At 42.1% G+C, this 22,693-nt stretch overlaps 1 protein-coding gene across 9 annotated transcripts in view; it reads left to right on the plus strand.

The window, feature by feature from the left end:
- Positions 1-21,308, plus strand: part of FAT3 (FAT atypical cadherin 3) — a 564,342-nt gene extending 543,034 nt beyond the window's left edge. For 3 of the 9 annotated variants that reach the window (XM_087966115.1, XM_087966118.1, XM_087966116.1), the window contains 2 exons: positions 10,154-10,189; positions 11,232-16,680. In XM_087966115.1, the coding sequence (XP_087822241.1) occupies positions 10,154-10,189; positions 11,232-11,854 (659 nt within the window). In that variant the 3' untranslated portion in view covers positions 11,855-16,680. Of the gene's footprint in view, positions 1-9,646; positions 9,723-10,153; positions 10,190-11,231; positions 16,681-21,132 lie in introns of those variants that run through there. The other 6 variants (XM_087966117.1, XM_087966119.1, XM_087966120.1 and 3 more) reach the window with 4 other exon arrangements.
- The last annotated feature ends 1,385 nt before the right edge of the window (positions 21,309-22,693 follow it).

Below are 22,693 nucleotides of genomic sequence, written 5' to 3' on the forward strand. Positions count from 1 at the left end.
GAATACAAAGGAGCTGTGTCAAAGGTAGGGAAACATATATTTACAGTTATTCTCTGCTTATAAGGGTATTTAACAGAACAGTATCCGGACAGTGTCCTTAGCTTAACACACTGTGTCAGTGTTTCTCAATTTGGGGAACTTTAAGATAATGTGGATTTCAACTCCAGAATTCCCCAGGCTGACATGTTAGCTGGGGAATTGTGAGGGTTGAAGTCCATATCTCTTAGAGTTCCCAGGGCTGAGAAATACTGGACTAAATCCATCATTAGACAAACACTGCAGTATCCATATACAGGTCCATATAAACCATTTTTACGGTGTCTTATCTGTTAACCCTCATTCAACTTCCTTCCGTGCACTGGGCTCACACCTACAGGTGGTCCCTGACTTATGACCATAATGGAGCCTGCCAATTACAGTTCCAATGGTCATAAAGCAAATCGTCATGTGACCAGACCCGATTTTACAACTTTTTTTGCGGTGGTGGTAAAGCAAACACGGCAGTCCTTATGTGAACCCATTGTTCACTATTGGGGGCCCCCTGAAAACCAGAAATAAACACATGTCATAAATCATGGGCACGTGACCAAGGGATGCTGCAAATGGCTGTCAATGCTAGCCAATTGCAAAGTACCAAAAATGCAGTCGTATGACCACAAGGGGGCACCATCACTTTGGAATGAGGTTGCAAATACCCTGTTTCCCTGAAAATACAACCTACCCTGAAAGTAAGCCCTAGCTTGATTTTTACACGTGCACCTAATATAAGTCCTATCCCCCCCAAAAAAATAAGTCCTATTTCAGATCCTGCCCATTCCAGAATAAACGGGTAAACATTAAGCTAGGTGGGGATAGGAGGGGTGGAGCTGCCCTACTACTTATCTTTGGACAGTTGTAGCCAGGCCTCTCACACCCCAACATCTGCCTTGCTGTCCCGTTTCTTCTGCAGCCGGCAAGGCTGGCAAGACTTTCCTGAAGGCCTCTGTAGCTGAGAACAAAGCTCCAGATCATGCTCTGTTATCAGCTCCAGAGGTCTTCAGAACTTCCTGAAGGCCTCTGACAGTGAAAAGGAGGCCAGGAGTGATGCGTACAAGTGAGGGTAGTCAGTAGATGACTTCCCCCTCAAAAAAATAAGACCTGGTGCCTTTTTTGGTGGCAAATATATATATATATAACAGGGTCTTATTTTCAGGGGGAAACAAGGTACGTTTTGAGGAGGGGAGTCCATCATAACTTTGAACAGTCACTAAGCAACCGCTCCTAAGTCGAGGACTTACCTGTATGTTAGGGAGACTAGAAAGAAAGAAAAATGCTCTTCTAGGATTTTTGGATTCCAGCATCTTTGTCTTCACTGACATCTGTCCCACTATCCAAACCCTGTAGTCCTTTGCCCCCAGGCAGGTCATTCTTTCCCTCAGGTGCACTTGGGCTCCGAGTGCAGATTTCTCCTCCTTGATATAACAATAGTGTTGGTCCACGCTTACAAACACAAGTCCGAGAATCTCCTCCTCGTCCATTGCTGAACGCTTCTGTCCTTTTATATATTTAGAGCTAGAAGGCAGGTGATTTAACTAGGTAGGCACAAAGCTTCTTGGTCTCTCCATGGCACAAAGCCCAGGTCCATGGAGGAGATTGAAAAAACCCCTTTAACTTTGAAATCCAAATCCATCAGAGCAAATTCATTCTGCCATACACCTATCTTCCTTAAGATAATGTCAGCTTTTCTAAGTAGGCCAGGTCAAGAAACAGACACTCGTGGATTTTTAAAGGTTGTTTTTTTTTTAATCTCACCTTTCTGTTATAAATAACTCAAGGCAACCGAGAAACCTAATATTCCTTCCTCCTCCTATTTCTACAATAACAGCCCTTGGGGTGAATTGGGCTGAGATAGAGTGGTTGAGCCAAAGTCACCCAGCCAGTTTCGCTGCCTAAGGCAGGACTAGAATTCACAGCTTCCTGGTTTCTAGCAGGGTACTTTAAACACTAGACCAGACCTGGGCATTTTAAGACCTCCCCGAGCCACAACTGACCCTTTGACTATCCCTATATGCCTCGTGTGGATTGCTTTTATTTAGAAGACAACTTTTTCTTTTCTTTTTTAATTTACATATGTGCCTGCGTAAATGCCTATCCACCTTCACAACCTTATTGGTTCAGCCCTCCACCACAGTTCCAGTTTCTCATGTGGCCCCTTGGGAAAATTAATGGTCCATTCCTGCACTAGACCAAACTGGGATTTCCAGGAATGCTTCTTTATTCTTGTAGGTCAGGGGTGTTCAAACTCATGAATTAATTAGGGCATCCGTTGGAACCCTGGCACAATTGCATTGAGGTCGCATCAGGGCTGGGGTTGACCTCGGGGGGGTCCGGGTAGGCGTGGCCAACTGGTTGGATGTGGCCAACTGGGTGGGCGTGGCCAATTGGACGCCATTCACTGGGTGTAGCCAACTTGATGGGCCTGGCCTGCTTGACGCCAGTCCCCAAACTGCTGGCATGTTTCCTCTTCACACTGGGTAGATCGGGCCAAAGCGATGCAGGCCAACCTCTTACATTTTCCAGGTCGTCCCCACGGGCTGGATCTGACCACATTGCGGGCCGGTTCCGGCCCACAGGCCTTGTGTTTGACACCCCTGTTGTAGGTTATATTAACAAAATCTGGAAAGTGTGTTCAACCCCTTCAGTGCCCATTTTTTAAGGACTAGCGCTTTCTCAAGATTGAAGATAGTTTCCTATTTCTCCTCTTCTTTCTCAAGGCCAAAGCTAAATTCCTCTATAAATAAGGGCCGGGAGATTTACTCGAGTCTCAAATGCTCTTTGTTGTATTCTTTGTCTTGTCTCCTTTGTGGTTCCTCGCTCATTCCCAAAGCCGTGTCCTCATTTCAACTCTACATCTTTCTTTTCTTGAGCTTTTCCCCTCAAACAAATATAGAATGGTTTGCAAACTAACTTCAGTCTGCTACAACAGCCCTTTCTCATTTCTGATGTACCTTAACCTCTGGTTACTATTTACCCTTTCCCCTTCCTCACCCAATCTCACTTCTTGGGATTTAGGCTTACTCCCTCCTAATTCCTTTCATTTGGCTTTCTTAACCATACCTGCTAGGTCCCTTCTAATCCCCTTTGATTATTAAATGATGACATACTGAGATATGGGTGCCCACCATCACATTGCAAGGTAGATGAGCTAAAATCCTCCAATAATATATTTTGCTGAGTCTTTTCTGAAAGCGTCTTCCCGAAAACTGTGTGAACTCTAGCATGCCCATTCTTGGAGAACCTCTAACAAAATAATGGTGAACATCGGTGTTTTGTTCTATTTAATTATTTATTTTTATTGCTTTTAACACTAGTTAAGACCAGTTGCATCATTAAACCAAGCATATTTCTTCCATTGACCCTTATTTGTTTTGCTTTTGTGTGTTTTTTTTTCCTTTTCAACTTAAATGAACTTGGGAGATTAACGAACAATAAAATTTTCTGGATCACATTTGGGCAGGTTTTGGCTCTGCAACCAAACTTATTGCATATATAACCTCTTGTTCCTACTTATATCCCCATCTTGGCCTTTTGCTATTATTTTTATCTTATTGACCTTCTAATTTAGTCTTCTTATGTTCCTCAATCTCCTTTTTCATCTTAGCTTCTCCTTTCCCTGGCCCTTTTCTAATAGCTAACCAGTTTTTACTTGCATCATCTATCTGCAGGTAGCTAAATAATCCTCAAATAATTCTACTGCACAATTGCTTCTTTCTGAATGATGCTTTTCTAACCAGAACATACAGATGTCTTGGGAACCTTTTTAACCCGTACTGCCATTTCCTCCTAACTCTTTTCTCTAGTCGTAATCATGTATTATCTAGGTCTGTTAGTTAAGCCCACAATTCTAGATTCTTTCCTGAGCTACATTCCCTAAATGTCTGCTTGCATGTATATTTTGTTCCATTGTATCGCCGTAAGATTATCTTCTTCACTTTGTTCCTGTAAGGCCCAATGCTGACGGGAGTCCATTTTGTTTTACCCATGCTCCTGTGGCTGCCAAATGTTGTAAACAGAAGGATTCTGTATTATTCTCCTTTTGCTAATTGGGGGTTTAATATCCTCAGGCTCTTCCCACAAGGTGGAGAAGAAAATCTTACTCTCGTGCAGGTAGTCCTCGACTTACAACTGTTCATTTAGTGACGGTTTGAAGTTACAATAGCACTGAAAAAAGTGACATGACTGTTTTTCACACTTACAACCATTGCAGCATCCCTCGTGGTCACATGACCAGAATTTAAGCAACCGGAAAGTGTTTATGATGGTTGCAGTGTCCTGGGGTCTTGTAATCACCGTTTGTAACCTTCCAACAAGCAAAGTCAATGCAGGCAACCAGATTCTCTTAACAACGTGATTTCCTTCACAACTGCAGTGATTCGCTTAACATCTGTGCCAAAAAGTCATAAAATGGGGTGCAAGTAACTTAACAACCATCTTGCTTAGCAATGGAAAATTTGGGCTCAATTGTGATGGTAAGCCGAGGACTAGCAAAGGAACCACTAATATCTCTTTAAATTCTTACAAGCAATCACCCTTCTAAATTTCACACTTCTCATTCTTTCAGTTCAACGCTCTCTTTTGTTCTGGGTGTTGTAGCGTAAGCTAGAACATCTTTACCCCTGACTCAGAGGCTTCTCCCTGTAAGGCATCCAGAAAGTATCCATGATATCAATCACTCCGAGACATTTTCTCTCCAATTGATTTATTTAGAAACAGATCTGGTATGTCTAAAGCAATTTCCCAAAGTGAAAATATTTTCGCACGTTACACAGAATCCACCTTCTCTCCTCCCACTTTCACACTTCATAAATCACGAGAACCAATTAACTGCAACTGGAATTTCTTAATACGACATACAGAATAACCTTGAACTTTTCAAACTCCTCCAACCCCCTTCCAATAAAATGTGGCACCTGAATTTCGAAGCTGACACTCCCTTTGATTCCTCTTCCCTTCAACTTCCCCTCCTCTAAATGGAATGTGAGAATGGCCTTGTAAGACAGGGGAAGAGGTTCTGCCTAGAGAACCATCTGATAAAAGCGGAAGTAGCCCATAGCTGAATAATGGGCAGAGAAAGAAACTTAAAAATGATTTGCGCTAACTGAGCAAAGTCTACAAGTCTTAAACTTGACAAGGTTGGAGACCCAGTTGTAGACAATTGAGAGCATAATAGACTCTATGTTGGAATCAGCAATTAATTCTCCCACGGGCCACATGGGGACTGTTGTGGAGGGCTGAACTGATAGGCAAAACTGAATTCTACTCAATATTAATTTTATTGCTATATAAAAAGCAATAAATTTATGGTTCAGATTACTGTGAGGCGTATAGGCATGCATGGACAAACATATGTAAATGGAAAACTAGGAGCTGCCTTGAACATAAAAGCAAGACAGTTGTATTGCCTGCATGGTGTACACTTATTTACATTTGATTTCTAATTTCCTATTGACCTCATGTGAACCGGTACAGGAAACCAGGAGTCCAGGCAGTTCAAATGAATATATAGGGTATCGTACGCTAAAGCTCTCTATAAGAATCTGAACTACTCATAGTCAAAACAAATTGGCAGTAGATAAGAGTCAGTGGAATTCAAGGTGGGCGGGACTTCGATCTCTTGTGGGCACAAAAGGACTCAAGACTAATGACATCTTTGACTCCTCCTCCAACGGGCTCCACTTTGTCATCTCCTATAGTTGACAGGGGCAGCCAAAAAACTGGATGTGGCCCCAGAGCCCTAAAATACCCAGGTTTGCTCTTTATCATTGATTATGTTAAAATAGAGAATTATAGCCAGATAGGTTTGGGGATGCTTCGATTTAAGTTTACACATTGAGCAAGGGTTGCCTTGATGACGTAAATTATCTTTTCCGACCCATTGATTTTTATGGATCCCACTTTGCCTATTCTTTCTGCATCTTTGATTCCTAATTGCCATCATACCAACTGGAAGAATTACAATAAAGCAGAACAGAACTTTATTACAGTGAGTGATCAGGGCAAGAAAATGGAGGGAGAGAGAAATCAGCAAAATATTGATGTACGTATGAATGAATGGATCAATATAGTAGATTTAAGATAGTACAAAATTATAGACATAAAATCTGTAAAACCCACTGAGTTGATCTAGTTAATCAGATTTATAAAACCTATTGTCTATAGAACCTGCCTACTTTTATTTTCTCTTTCACCGTTTTTAGTTCAGGGAACATAAGAAGTCAGAAAAAAAACTGAAGTGAAGAGAAGCCTTTTCCAGCCGGGTGCCTTCCTTAATATTTGGAAACTGTCAATTCCTAACCATCATCCCCAGAATCAGGGAATGAGAGAACTGTAATTCCAAACATCTCTCATATTAGTAAACCTGAGAAACAATTGGCAAATCTCTACCCAGATGCTTCCAGAAAAGGCTATTGTTTGGAATGACTTTATGTTGTGACTTGGCTCCCAAACGTGACAAACCCTCTGTAGTTAAATCAAGGATTCCTTTATTAGGAGTGCCACAGCAGGCTAACAAGTCTGTCCGCCTGGGAGATGAATAGTTGCCTGCCACACCTGTTCATTTCCCTTCCCTGCTTTTTATCCCCAGAGCTAGGGTGGGGCTTCACTTGTAGTGGTGGCTCCTCCATCCCAAGAACCAGCCCATAGATTTCCACTGCTCTCCTTTCCTCTGCCTCCTGCACATCCATCAGGCATGGGACCCAGCTGTTCTTCCTGTTCCTCATCAGCCACCTCCAGACCTGGGTGCTGTTGACTCTCCATCTGAGGGCTGACGGGTGGCCCAGGCTCCACCTCTGTCTCTATCTCTGACAGCTCCATTCCCTCTTCCCCCTCAGAGCTCTCAAGTTGCCTTGATGCTGGCTCCCATAACTCAACCTTATCTCATTTGGCTGCTGGAGGGGCCGACAGGCCACTACACTTTAGTGGCATCGATATGAAAAGTTTTACAATTCTTGGAAGCAGCCAAAGTAACCAAACAAAAAATATTTACATTCAGAAATGTATATTACCTTACTTGTGGCATTGTTGCTTCAACCTAGGAAGGGAGAAAGAGTTGTTGTATCTTGCAGAGCAGGCAAGTTAAGAGGTTAGTGGAGTTCTGCTGTGTTGTGTAAAGATAACTGTGCCTTGCCCAACCTGGCATCTTTCAGATGGTGTGAGCCTCTAAAACCCTCCAAAGTCCATGTTGGCATGACCTCAAACTAAAGAAAAATTAGTCTTCCTACACATCTAGAGAGTACCAGGTTGGGGAGAACCACACTGCAACGAGTGACACACAAAAGCTCCTTGCACCTGATCAAGAGAACGTTTGAATATGTGCTTTTGTTTTGTTTTTGTATAGTCAGGGCCGGTTCAGACAGTGTTACCTGAGCTGCAACCACTGGTAGGAGAGAAAGTCTCTTCCTTCTGCTAGCCTAGTTTGTTTATCCCCATAAAACATACAGTGTGTTCAGGAAACACTCGGAAAAATCACATTTATCCAATCCAACCCAGATCCTGCAGGCTCAAAAAATAATAAGTCCTGCTATGGTCTTGCAAGTTTTCAACACTTGCCATACTACTTGCAACTCGTCCACTATAGCGACCCAACTTGCTACACTGAGTACATTCTTGCACAATTTCAGGCACGGCCATAGACAATATGATTCTGAGATTTTCAGCTGGAAAGCTGACAAACTGGGTTCAGGACCCAAGTGCTGCACGACAGGGCAAGTTCCCATTACTTGCTCCAGCTCCTGCTCACCAGCAGTTCGAAAGCATGCAAATGAGAGTAGATAAATAGGTTCCACTTCAGTGATGTGGTAACAGCGTTCTCTGTGTCTCGGTGTATAGCCATGCTGGCCACATAATCGTGCAAATAACTATGTCAAAGGACAATACTGGCTCCCTCGGCTAAGAAACAAAGATCAGCACCACGTCCTTTAGAATCGAAAATGACATTTACCTATACATAGAGAATAGTATCGGAATCTGGAAGGGGACTAAGCCCTATCTGGTACCAGTTTTCATATGTTCAAGTTCTGCTTTTTTTTGATTGAAGCAAAACCTGATAGCAGCCCTATTAAAAAACAAAACCCCAATAACAACATACTTGTGTAGACTTTAGTGTTAAATCCAAAGTCAGTTTTGCTCGTCTGTTAATTAAAGTCATTACAAAATGCATCATAAAAACCGCAAGGTCTCGCAAAAGCCCACCGAGATTTTGTGTTTCACTAACTCATGGCACAGCAATGACGCGATTTGCATTTCAGAGAGAAAGACTGCACTCTTTCTCAATGTTAACCTGATGTATCTGTAACGTGTTTCTAATGCTTATACTTAAAAGCAGGCAAGCCCTCTTTCATCAGAATAACCAGGACCCTTTTAGATAAATTATTTTCCTCGCTTGAATTTTCAGTGTCTGTTATTACCCGCCACTTCTTCTGTTCCTTTAATGGCACCTTAACAGCTGGGTAGTAGAATACACTTAACATTCCTGCAACACAGGCTGCTAAACGTGTGCAGGGTAGGCTGTAGATCAGATAATCCATACAGTATAGAACATTTCACCATTTCTTATTGTGCCTTGGAATAGGTCAACCTTGAAAGTTTAGAGACCAGGGATGGGATTCAAAAAGGTTAGCAACCACTTCTCTATCCAGCTGCTGGGTGGGCGTGGCCACGGAGGGCATGGCCTAGTTGGCCTCCTGCACCACAACCGGAGGGAATTTTTGCCCTCCCTGGGCTCCGGAGGCTTTCCTCGAGCCTCTGAGAGGGCAAAAACAGCCTCCCCCGGGCTCTGGAGGCCGGAAACAAGCTCGTTTCCGGACTTCTGGGAAGCCCGTTTTTTCCCCCTCCCCAAGTTCCAAAAGCTTTCTCTGAGCCTCCGGGAGGACAAAAATGGCCTCCCCCCAGGCTCCAGAGGCCGGAAATGGGCCTGTTTCCTGCTATCCAGAGCCTCCAGGAGGCCCATTTTTCACCATCCCCAAGCTTCCATGCGGGCCCTGTACTTCCTGGCATCCAAAACGGGCCACGTGAGGACTCCTGGGAGAGGCAGGGTGGGGTAGGGCCCAGCCGGTCGTCAGAACTACCGGTTCGCTGAACCACATGCAAAATTAACATCCGGTTCTCCCGAACTGGTCCGAACCAGCCGAATCCCACCCGTGTTAGAGACCACATATTCCTATCAGCCAGGGAACACACAACTTGTGGCCGCCTGCAGCCCCTCCTGTGGTTCACCAACCAAATTGTCCATTGTTTTGACCTTAAAAGGCATCTGAAAATTGGTGTGTCAGTCCCAAATCGTTGCAACAGAAGATCCTGCATCCATCCACACAGAGGAGATTGTCCATTAATTTTGCATCATCACCCCCCGCCCCATGGTGGTAACCTTTAGCCTCCTGAAGAACCAGCTTCCAACTCTCAAATATTTCCCTAAGTTTGGTGTTCTCAGTACCAAGTGGGAAGGATTAAGGAGATGACTTGAAATGGGGAACTAAAGTAAGAAGCGAGGAAGTTTTCCTTGTCCCCTCTTAGCCAGTTTCCCATTTCGCAGATGGAAAGATAGAGACGGATTCTGTGCTATGTGGTTTTAGTGGCCCAATTGACTGCTTTTTTATTCTGTTCTGTTCAGGTTGTTATACCGTGCCCCTCACCGTGGTATCTGAACGTACTTGGGCCCAGATTTGTTTGAACCGGCCCTGAACATGGTAGATTCTTAATTTTTTTTTTCTTTCTGTTTCACAGCGAGCAAGAAAGAAATGCATCATAGTCTTTTTTTTTTTTAAACAAAAAGAAAAAAGAAAAGTGTATTGACTTTTGTGTTAAAATTCCAAAGTCAGTTTTGCATGTCTGCTTCAGATAATTAAAAGTCATCCATTCTATCCATTGGTGTAAAATGCTGTTTCCATTTGTGCCTCTGTAGGTTTGATTAAGCGAAAAAGCGGAATAACGTTTTAACCTTTCATTGACGCATGGCTTAAAAGTACTTTTTAATCATATTTTACATCAGACGCATTTAAGAAGCATATAGCATGGTGTTAAGGCGTTTTGCGGTGCTCTGTTTTAACACTGCTGGTTGCAGACTTGAGAATTTCCAGTATTGTTTTTTCTTTTCTTTTCTTCACTTTATATTTAACAGTCTCTGGTATGGATGAAGGACAGAACTGCAACAGAGGTGATTTTGCATCTGCCTGCCATAATGGTTGGAAAAGGGTGGCTTTGATGGGAGCTTCAGAATGCTACTAATCCACTTTATGTGGCCTCAGTGACTTGGGCTTTATTTTTTTAATCTAGATTGTGCATGTTATAGCATGTTATGAGGTATATATTTGGTCCTGCAGAAAACCTTTCCTTTTTATTTCAGGGTTTTGCTAGCCCTTTTTTAAAATTATTATTTGACATTTCTGCCTGTTACTTCGTTTGCCTGTATAATTTTTCCCCCCTTTTCCCAACAACTTGGAAATGAACACATCTGCAAGAGCATGTTGAGTTTTCTAATGTCTGGTTTTTTTATACGCTTTTCTACCTAAATCACCAATTGCCTGCATTTCCGTGAGCAGTTTTAGACTTTCAGCAAGTTTGATTTCTTACTTCCTTTGCTTTGATTTTGTTTTTTAAACTTTTTCTTTACTTTAGAGATGGCGGCGTGGTGTCGGTTACTGCTGTGAGGTTGCTTCTCTTCACTTGGGCCAAAGCATGCTTGGCTGCTGTCTCACAGAAACCACAAAAGAAAAAAGAAATTAAAATGCATGCTGATTATTTGCTTAAGCAACTTCATTGCATAAGGCAGGGGTGTCAAACTCAAGGCCTGCTAGCCGGATCTAGCCACGAGGTACTTAGATCTGGCCCGCAGGACCATCCTGAAAACAGTGAAGGATTGGTCCACGGTGCCTCTGCCAGGGAAAATAGACCTTGCGGCCCTTCCAACTCCGTTTTCGCTGGCAGAGGGTTTCAGGAGGCCATCACAACCAAAAACAGAGTTTGGGAGCATGTTTTCGCTGGCAGAGCGCTCTGGCCACCACAGGCCCTGACACAAGCTGGCCACGCCCCCCTACTCCCCCCCCCAAGGTCAAACACAACCCTGATGCGCCCCTCAGTGAAATCAAGTTTGACACCCCTGGCAAAAGGTCTTCTATGCATGTGGGACTTGTTGCATTTCCCTTAGAGATTATGTTGTGGGTTTTTTGTTCCAACGTTGTCTTTGTTTCCCTCTATAGCTTATCACTGGGACACTTCTGACTGGATGCCGAGTGCGCGTTTATCTGACATTGAGGAGGTGCCCCACTACGAGGCCGCCGATGGCAGCTCAGCTCATCATGGGAGCACCAGGGAGCTCGAGACGGATTACTACCTTGGTGGTTATGATATTGATAGTGACTATCCTCCACCGCATGAGGAGGAGTTTTTAAACCAAGACCAATTGCCCCCTCCCCTCCCAGAGGATTACCCAGACCACTACGAAGCCCTCCCGCCCTCCCAGCCAATCTCCATGGCCGGCACACTGAGCCCAGATTGCCAGAGGCGGCCACAGTTTCACCCGAGCCAATACCTCCCTCCTCACCAGTTCCCCAACGAGATGGACAACGGTGGGTCTCAGACTGGGAACGAATTTAGTACTTTTGGCGTTGGCCCTGGACCAAATACAGGCAACAGCGTGGCCAAGAAACCCTTGTCTTTACACAATTCTCTAGACGCATCCTCGTCCGATGTTTCGATGGGCTGTGGTTTCGATGACTCTGAGATTGCCATGAGCGACTATGAAAGCATTGAGGACTTCTGTCTGGATCACCATCAGATTCACATTCCTTTTGTGGAGATCCATCAGCAGACTCAAGTGTGAAGGAGCTCTCTTCCTGGACTTCGTTGCTGTCATTTGGTCCTGTTCATAGCATAACTCCATAGCTCTTCTCTTTTGCTTCATAAGTGTTCTACATCTGGTGCAGGGTTGAAATCCAACCATTTTCAGCCTGCCAAGGAGATTGATGTTACACATGGACATTACAGGGTGAAAACTGCAGGTTGTCTCAGAAAATCCATACCCAAGGTCATCCATTGATTAGTCTTTGGAGTTAGCATTTCCTGCTTATTGCCAAAAGAAAGATTTCCTGGCGGAAAATGGTTTGATGGCAGACTGACCCTTCCACTTCGCAGCATTGCATTCTATACCATTTTAAACCCTAGACCAGTTAATCAATAAAGGAAAGGATAGCTGGTCATTTCCCTCCCTAAAACCTTTCTAAATCAGTTCATTCACAACGGCTGGTCCATTAAATGAAGTATTTCTACATTGCCCCATATGTTGGCTGATTGCGTTGAATGCACTCACTCATAAACACAACACAAGCCAATCTTCCTCAGCTTGATACTTTCCCAGAGGGTTAAGCTGCACTTCCCATAATTGCTAATCAGCATGCTTCTTGGTCATTCAGTCTATGAATAATGGGAGTTATAATCCAAGACACCAAGAGGACGTCCAATCAGGAGTGGTTCTAACTCATGCCTACTGCTCTAACTCTAAAAGAAACAGGGAATTCAGAATTATTTGGCCATCTTGATGAGTCAAATGGTGGGTATTAAGACGGCCCCCTTAGTCCAAAAATTGAGCCATCAGTCCTGGCTCATATAAACAACAGTGTGTCAACGTGGAATTTAATACCTAGAGATTTCATTCATCTTTAAATACCATATACCCTGACCTTGATTCAGGGCTGACCCTGCAGTCAGGAGTAGAAAAATGGAATGGCCCTGGTGGATGGGTTATTTGTTTGTTTATTTATTTATTTGTTGGATTCCCTGTCTTCTCCTGAGCCTCAATTCTTAGGATACATCAACAGCATTTCTTTTCATTCATCTTTAGATACCATTTACCCTACAGTCTGTAATGACTAGCCAAGTAATATCCACAGGGAGTCCTTTATCCTTTTACCTCAAAAGAGTGCCATTGTAGCTGTTGACTCCATTACCACCATGTATTTTAGGAGTGATGAGGAAAAAGAAAAAAGAAACCCCAGCCAGATGATCTTTTCCACATGTTTTGAACACTGTTGCCACATTCCTTGTCTCACTGGAATTCAAACTTCCATCTTGCATGGAAGAAGGTAACGGGAGAATCCAGCCTACTAGCAACTGAAAGGAAAAAAAATAAATGATTACTGATGGAAGGGAATTATGGTTTTCGGATGTCCCCGCAGGTCTTTTGTGGGATTCATCTGCAGGGGCGGTCAGAAAAAGTCAAGATGGGGGCTGCAACCATGTAACTTAAGGCTCATTCATTTTTCATGTGTGTGTTGCATACATATGACACATGAAGATGTAGCTTTGATCACCACACAATAGGTTGCCTTCTTGACTTTCGTAAACCACATGTCCCCTTTGCAAATGCCCATTTCTCAATTGTATCTTGTTTTTTGTTTTTTGAATGAGTGCTTCCATCCCAACAGAAAGAGGTTTTCTAAAAATTCTCTACACCAAGTGACAAATTTTGTTTTTACTTGGCTTGATAAATTAAATATTTCTGGTGTCCTCACACTAATCGGCACTTATTTCAGCCTCGGAGGACACCGGTTAATAGATCATATCAAGCCAAGTGGTTCAATTAAGTGCCATGCAATAAGCAAGGGAGCAGCTTTATTTTACAAAGGTTATCTAAATTTTATGTTGGAAGTTGAATGAATCTGTTGATTATGACTCCCGTTTCAGGCTATAAGAATATTGTAACTAAGGGTTATGTATAAGAAATGGTCTGGTTGGAAAAACGTGTGTAAAAAATTATTTTTCAAGCCAAGACAATACACTGCCGGTATGAATATTCTAAATAGTACAAACTATTAGTGCTTCCTGTCCAGTGATTTTTTTCCCTCTCTTGGGCTTCGCTTCCAAATATGGTAGTCTTCTTTTATAATGCATCTATAAAATGATGGTTTTTGTTAACCCTTCTGAGCTTTTTATGAACCCCTTTCGAAATATTTGGGGATGAGGGAAACATGGTATTTGAACTTTGTGTATGGTAAGGATGCTAATGTATGGAATTGAATAAGCTTAGTCAACAGAGGAACTAGCTGATGTGTGGGTTGACCTACCTTCTCATGACCATGAATGTGTGTGTGTGTGTGCATCTGTGCACACACACATACATAGACCCACAGAAGAGTTGACATAATCAGCATCTCCAATTGATTATGTTCATAGCTATTATATACCTTGGGGTTGTTTTGAATGGATACCAAAGTTGCTACACATTTGAATTCTGGACTATTATTTGGTTGCACTTATTTGTCCTCACACAGGCACACGCACATACGCAAAGTTATTATGAAGTAATTCTTCCTGAGTTTTAAAAGGAATTTTCAAATAATGCTTTTTTGGGGGGGGACATTTATTACTATACCTGAAATTAAGTGAGATACCTTTTTCCTCCTACTTTCTAGTAGTCTTCCATAAAAAAGAATAAACTGAAAACCTTTGATAGTTCAAAGTAAGGGGCATTTTCCACTCTTCTCCTGGATAACTTGCATGCGTATTCTAGAACCCTCTAAATGTTAAGCTCTTCTTGTCTTACCAATTCCTATGCACTTCCTCCTCCTTCCTTTCCCCACCTCTCTTCCAGCAGCTGGCTGCTCACTGCCCCCCTCAATAGTTGTCCCACTTATTCCACAGCATAATCTGCATTGCTAATCCCAGAATGCATTGCCCATTTATACATTCCACTGTGTTTACTTTCAGATCCTCTTGTAATCTTGCTATTCAATTTTAGCTTCGCATAGGTAAAAGCATCCTAGACAAGCGAGCTAAATGCATTGGCCAGACTCCAGATGTTTGTAAGCACCTGCAGTTCAGCACAATTAATAGGCATACACACTTTCTCTGCCGGCGTGGTATTTTTTCCCTCTCTCTCTTACTTTCTTTTACAGTAAATCACTCTGATTTTTCCTGTCTTTATCCCAACAGCAACTCGTCTGTCAATTGGCGTTGATGACATGGGGTAAAAGATTAGTAGTAAGTAAGCCGTAGATGATTAAATGGCATTGAAGCCAACTGGGGCGTCAGACAGTCTTTGCTCAGCCGCTCTACGCATAGATAATTAACAACCAATTCAGTGATTCAAAAATGGGGAAATTCGTATTTCTGATTGCTCCTATACATAAACCAGCGCAGCATATCATAAAGTGGGACAGTTTGAAAAGAGATGTACGGCCAATGTATTTTTTTTCAGTAGGATTTTTTTGGGGGGGAATACATATTTGGTTTAATTTGGAAGAGATTTAAGAAAAATATCTCCTCCCCACCAACAAGCAGAAATGGGACATTTCAGAACTATCTAACTACAAATAATGCATAGCCGTTGGTGAGTTAAGCAGATGTGGGGGGAGGAGGATCAGGAAATTAAAGATGGCAGCTTCAAGTCTCAAATGGCGTCCGCCATTTTGAATTTTCTTGATGTCCTTATGCTCTCCTGGTCCCCTAGCAGCCATGGGCAGCTCCATTGCTTTTGATATGACTCAGGTTTTGTTCTATGCAAGAGTCTTATTCCTCCTATTACACAAAATGGCAGCCTGAAGCTCACAGGAATAAGTGTTTTCCTAAAAATAATATTAATCCCACATGATAAAGCTGCATCTCGAGCCAAAAAAATCTAAATTCAGGATTTTCTCTTTGTTTCCTATTTACGAGATGGTATAAGAATGTCTATATCATGTGAGCCATATCGCACTTGAAGTAGTACTGCCGAGAGGCAGTATTTATTAGTTATGTAAATACTTGGTACGCAGGTTGGACCTGTCATCACAGTTGCATACAAAATGAGGAAAACTGTGACTTCCACATTATAATGTTGATAGCAAAGCGATTTAATATTAATTTACTGCTTTTATTAGAGAGTCTTTCACAAGCTAAAGATAAATAATTTCAATATTGCCACAGAGAACAGAAATCTTCCCAAAATTTTGATGGGGCGTTCTAGCTGAACTGCATCTTCTAAATTCATTCCATATAATTGGGAGTGGAAAAAGATTTGTTTGCGATTATGCAAAAATTGGATTTTGGCATTTCCTTTCTTTGCTCATTGCATCTCTCCAGTAGTAAAATCCATAGTTAGTTTGTCCAGGAAAGATCATTATTTCAAGGCTATGCACCAAACAGAAGAGCAATGGATTTTTTTTAAGTTAGAGAAAAAAAGGAGAGGTAGTGGGATGTAAGTACCTTTGTTTCATCTTTTTTTTTAAAGAGCAATAATTTACAAATGTATTACAGGCCATATCCAAACTTCACCATTGGCAGTGTTAAGAGAATAATTGAACTGGATCATGGGAATTCAAGGCCTCACTTAACATAAGCATATCATTGAATTCTTGCCAGAACAATTTTTCAAACCCAGGATAACTGCTTTTTCAGGAAGTTTATTTTTGGGGGGGAAAAAATCTTAAGTTCTCCTTGAAGCACTGTATAAGAAAAGATAATTGTGTGTAAATTTTACCTGTTGCAAGCAGGCTGGTTTGTAAAAGATGTACGTTTTTGGTGTTTAAAAGTTTATAAAATAATGTATATAATAATTTTGAAATTACTGGGCTTTTGTAGATATTCAATGCCAATCAGGTCGCTTTTCATTTTTGTTACTTTTCATTTGTGTAAAGTCATCCGTATCAGGTTAATGATATGAAACACTTCTTAGTTGCTAAAGGAGACTTCAATTTTCATTTGGATCAGCTGTTATCTGTTAACTTCTGTTTCTATGAAACTGCTTCCTGGTTGTTGTTTTTTTTAATGGTTTTTTTGTGTGTGTGTGCAAATGCAATCACGTTTTCTAATGACATTTCTGTTGGCATTAAAAAAAGGTTTCTCTCATTATTTCACCCTGTAACAAACTTATGCAAAAGGGAAGATGATCTCCGGAAATGAAATGGATCTTGTCCCCTGTTGCCTAACATATCAGTTGTTCATTTTCCTGTTGGCAGTATTGTCTTGTTATTTTGCTATTAAAAAAGAAAAAAAAAGGAAAAAAAATTGTGTACAGGTTTGTAACTGCCCAAATTTGCTAAGTTGGTCGTTAAAAACCAGTTTTCAATTAAAAACTCATGGTTTTTGCTGATCCATCCTTCCTTTCTTTCTTGGAGATACGTTTCTACTTTTATAGTAGAGGTCTCAACTACAACTGAGTCCAACATTTCCATCGCTAAGCAAAACAGTTGAGTGAGTTTGGCCCCCATTTTACGACCTTTCTTGCAAAGTTGTTAAGCGAATCACCACAGTTAAGTTAGTAAGTGTTGTTCAGGGAATCTGGCTTCCCCGTTGACTTTGTCAAAAAGTCGCAAATGAAAATCATATGACCCCAGGATACTTGTGAACCGTCATAAATACATGCCAGTTGCCAAGCATCCTAATTTTGACCATGGGGATGCTGCAACGGTCATAAGTGTGAAAAGCGGTCATAAGTCCTGTTTTTCAGTGCTGCTGTCAGGGCTCCCGTAGTTACCCCCATTTAAATCATGAGTCTCTAGCTAGATTTTCAAAACTTAAAGAAGATTTATTAGGAGTAAACATGCCGGCGCTGCCTGGGTGTAGCCGACTCTGAGACACATCATTCATTGTCACCCTTGACCCTGGTTTTCCCCCACCCCCTGGATGTATTGTAATTCATATTCTCCAATGGGACACATCCATAGCCAAGAGTCATCAATCATGTTCCCCAGTTAGAATTTTGCGCGGCAGAAACTTCGGTCACCTAGTTACTATCTTTGAAAACATTTATGGAATGCAAGTTGCCCACTGCTCCCTCCTTTTCTGTTGGTAACTCTAAAAAGACCATAGACATATTTTATGACTCAACAGCTGTAACGTTGAACGGTCACCAGACAAATGGTTGTAAGTCAAGGACTACCTGTAAAAGAGTGGAAAAGTTGACGTTTGTTACTTGTCATTTTAGTTTCCACGTTTCTGGGGGTCTCTTCAGCGCTCTCAGTTTTTCACTCATGCTCCTGTTGATGAATGGGAAGAAAAAAAATAGAGCTCTTGAGATTTGACGATCTTAAGGTATTTTGAGATCATCACACCTTATTTAAAGGAGTGGTGTGATGGCCTAGAGGTGGAGCTCTCGCCTCACAATCAGGAGGTTATGAGTTCGATCCTAGGTAGAGGCAGATATTTCTCTCTCTGGGCACACTGAGAATTTATCTGCTGAACAAAACTCCGCATTGGCGACAGGAAGGGCATCCGACCATTAAAATACTCTGCTAGCTCCATTCAGTTGCCCAGACTCCACCCCACAAGGGATTATGAGGTCATTAAAAGAAGATGGTGATGATGACATCTCATTTAAAGATACCATTTAATCCATGTGGGCAATGTAAGCTCAAATTATATGGTAATCCTAAAATGTTTTGGACAAGGATGTTGGTGGAAAAGGCTTCAAGGCTTGTTGAAAACTCATTAAGTTCAATCCTGTTCTGTACTTGGATGGGAAATTACTTTTGAATCCCAAGGCTGTTAGCAGAACTCAGAAATTCACATCTTGGTAGAAGCTAGCAGGAAACAATTTCAATAACACTTATACGCAAAAATACAAGGGAACAATCTTCAGGAACCAAGATTGATGAGGAAATATTTATTTCAGAATTCTGCATAAAGAAAAATAGGAAGCAGTAATATAAACCCTACAGCTAGTCCTAAGCATTCATTTAGTGACTGTTTAAAGCTATAACGGCATTGAAGAAAGTGACTTCCAATCAATCCTCGCATTTACGACTATTTCAACATCTCCACTGTCATGTGATCAAAAATTGAGCACTTGGCAACCAGCATATATGATGGTTAGCGTGTCCTGGGGTCATGTGATCACCATTGGAGATTTTCCCAGCTGGCTTCCAAGAAGCAAAGTCAATGGTAGAAGCTGGATTTGCTTAACAAGCCTGCTTCACTTAACGTCTGCCGGATTCACTTAACAACGTTAGCAAAAAAGACCATCATAGAATTAGGCACAACTTACCTAATAACCATCCTTGCTGAGCAACAGACATTCTGGTCCCAATTGTTGTAAATTGAGCACTACCTGTTCTCATTTTCAGCCCCATTTTTAGTTTTTAAAAATATTTAGAATTTGATTGTATCTTGAGAACTACAGATTCTATACTCCTCACTTCTAAGTTCTGTCTCCTTTTATAGCAAATAAGTCCATTTAAACCAGGGGTGTCAAACTCTATTTCATTGAGGGCCACATCAGGGTTGTGTTTGACCTTGGGGGGGGAGGCACAGTGGGCGTGGCCAGCTTGACATCACTTGTGTCGTGGGTGCCTGTGGTGGCCCAAGCGCTTTGCCAGCGAAAACGGGCTCACGAGCTTCGTTTTTAGCTGGGACGGCCTCCTGCAACCCTCTGCCAGCAAAAATGGAGGTCAGAAAGTTCTCACACAGCCCTCCTAAACTTAATTTTTGTGGGCAGAGGCACCACGGGCCGTCCGTTTGCTGTTTCCAGAGCAGTCCTGTGTGCCAGATCTAAGCACCCTCCAGGCTGGATCCGGCCCCCGGGCCTTGAGTTTGACACCCCGTTTTAAATTCATTGGCACAAAAAAAGATTGTACTATATCTACCTACATACATACATATGCATATGCGTGCGCGCACACACACACACACACATATGTGAAATACCACTCACACATCATCACAAAATCTCCAGAACTGTAAAGCCTACAAATTTGAAAGTTGGCACACATGTTCCTCTTGGCTTTTAGGTGCTCACTAAGAAAGGGTTTTTCGAAATGACCATCAGAGCATTAGTATTTCCTATATTATTATCAACACATTCTGATACTAAGTTCTACTCCCCCTCCCCACCTGAAAAGAAATCTCTTCCAAATGCAAAACACAAGCAGAGGAGTTTCAGTTTCACTTTTAGTTTCACAGCAGCAATCAGCTTTAATACAGAACAGTTGACCTAAGCCATGCCCAGGCTCCTTGCTCCTTCTTGCTCACATAGCAAATACTGTTTCAGTTTCAAAACAGCCCTCAGCTCTCTCACACACTGATAGGATGCTATCCAGAGAAATACTGATGGGTGCTGGTAGGCTGAGGCAAAAATATTTTTTCCTTATTTTCCTCCCCAAAACTTAAGCCTGGTCACAGTTTCATAGCGAAGAACGGGTATAGAGCTAGTATTACATAAACAGGTTGCTAATACCCAATTTAAATAGTCTTTCTGTTGCAAAATAGTGGCATTCTATTATTTCTGGCTATGTATGCAGTCAATACACTACCATCAATCAGAATAATTTTCGTCAATAAAATAGCACTATTGGTGTGCGTAGTTGTTTTTCAGGATGTTGTTTTGTTATTTAGGATGTATGTGGTTTTTTGTTATTCAGGCTCAACAGGCCAAAGCAAATAAAAAATATATCTTTTGCAAACAATGGTGCATGGGGCCGAATAGACCTACGTCCATGAAAATGTATTTGAATGAAAGCATCTTGCCAACAAAAGAATAAAAATGGTAAACATTGCTAATTTGAAAATCCACACTGTATCATAATCCAAACAAAATGCATATGGACTAAACTCTTCCTCGGAGGCACAGATATTTTCTCCTTAACTATTTTGCAAAAGAGCTGAATCTTCTTTTAAGTACGAAATGTATAGAGAAGCATATTTATATATCGAAATATATAAAAGAATATTTCCCAGGCTTCCGTTAAGAATCGGCCTTGCAAATTCTGATTTTTCAGTAGTGTCATGCCTAGCAGTAGAATTTAAGATAAAACAACCCCCAGCAAACTTCAAATATTGCTGATCCCCACCGCTGAACATGACAAAAACAACACCGTGCCATCACAACATCAGCCTGCTGTCCCTTTTGTAAGCGTGAGCAACATCACAACGCACATACAAGAGTCTCAGCTTGCATTTCATGGGGGCAACCCTGCTGTCATTGCCTCCCCCTGCCCCAAGTCACCGCTTCCTACTCTCTGCTTTAAAGTATTCGCGAAATATTCAAAGTATTCAAAATTAGCGGACATGTTTTTTTAAGTCTAATCTAGCACCCTAGTGAGGCCAAACCGCTTGGCTGCCCGAAGAGGAAAACAAAATGGCGGCCTTCTCTTTTCCACACAAAAGGTAAATTCGTCTTTTCTTTCCAAGTCTTTCTCCAGGTCTGCTTTCAAAATCAACAAAGTATAGCTAACTTGCGGCCATCATATATGCATTCCTTCATGTTTCAACTGCATGGATAATAACGTCCATGTTACTTTCTTGGTGACAATATGGAATGGTTCGGCAACGTCAAGTCTTGCGGTGACTTCTCAATTTTTGCGTTTTGGCTGCTTTCAGAAAAGCTCAGCTAGGTTGGATTTAAATCAGTGGTTGCTCACCAGTGGGCCGGACACCATTGGTGGTCTGCGAGAAAATTTTGGTGGTCCACAGAGAAATGTCACCCCCAAAGCAATTAATCCAGGCTGCACGGGAACACAAGGCTTCGCTATCCACATGGCTCGCCTACCCGCTGGCCCCCACCCTTCAGCCGAGCGCAAACCTTACCTTGAGTAGAACCACGCGAGCTGGAACTGGAAGGTAAGACCAACAGCAGGGGAGGGAAATCTGCCCCGGAGTCGCTTGCTGACGTTGGTGGGAAAGTCAGTCCCATGTTCCAGAGCTGCAGTAGCCGCAGGACTGGCCCTTTGGTCATCCCGGAGCAGCTGTTCCAGTTCATGGCAGGCCAGTGCACCTGGGTGGAGGAAACTGGTGTGCAAAGGTCCATGGTGTGGGAAGCCCTCCCCTCCTAGAAGAATGAAATATTTTGGGGGACTATTACAAGGCAGAATATTATATTTCCCCAAAGGAGAAATGGAGAAACACGCATTTAGAGGCAGAAAGCAGCCCCCAGTCTTTCTTAATAGGCCACAGCAGATGCCAGCACTTAAGGAGATAAAGAGCTTATTGAAAGAGGATACCAACTATTTAGATGGCTCCATTCATAAGCAAAGCGAATACTGCAGGCAGAAGTCCATTCAAGACAGGATATTTTGAAGCTCCTTGCAGCCAAATTTGACAGCTAACAAAAGCAGAGTGGTAGGATTAGAACAAGCAGCCACTCACCTAAGATCCAACACAAGACGAAAGCCATTAGCCACGATAGGAATTGCCCAACACCCTTTTAGAAATACAAAGCCCATATGGCGCAAATCCCAAACTTCAAACAGAAACTATAAAGATCCATCCACTTATTCAGCCATTTGGTCAGTTTTTCCCAGAACCACATGCTGCTGGTGGTTCTACTTCAATAAACAGAATCTTTCTTTCCAATCAGCCTCCATGTTATTTCCAGCATCTTCCTCCCAGGTTGGAACTAAACCAGATCGATTTTTCTTCCAACAATGGGGAACCGGCAACTAACAACTAGCAACTTGCTTGTGTTTTCAAGAACGTCCAGAACTGATTTCATACTACCATCTAATAAATGTGCAATATAGGAACAATAGGAATGCCAAATGCCTTTTAATTTCAATGTAAACAATAAGCCCTTTTTCACTGCAGCTAGCCAGAGAAATGGGGGAGTTATCCCTACATAACTGAAAAAATTTCAAACTTGATTAGCATCCAAATCCTAATAATGAACACTGGGGAGGAAAAACACATAAAGATCTGCAAAAATGAAGAAAAGAAAATTTACACCACAGGATGGCAATGTCAGATTAGAAATATG

The sequence above is a fragment of the Notechis scutatus genome, chromosome 5 (assembly GCF_049901735.1).
Source record: "Notechis scutatus isolate UNSWTSFEM ecotype Mainland chromosome 5, rNotScu1.2, whole genome shotgun sequence".
Taxonomy (NCBI): Eukaryota; Metazoa; Chordata; class Lepidosauria; order Squamata; family Elapidae; genus Notechis; species Notechis scutatus.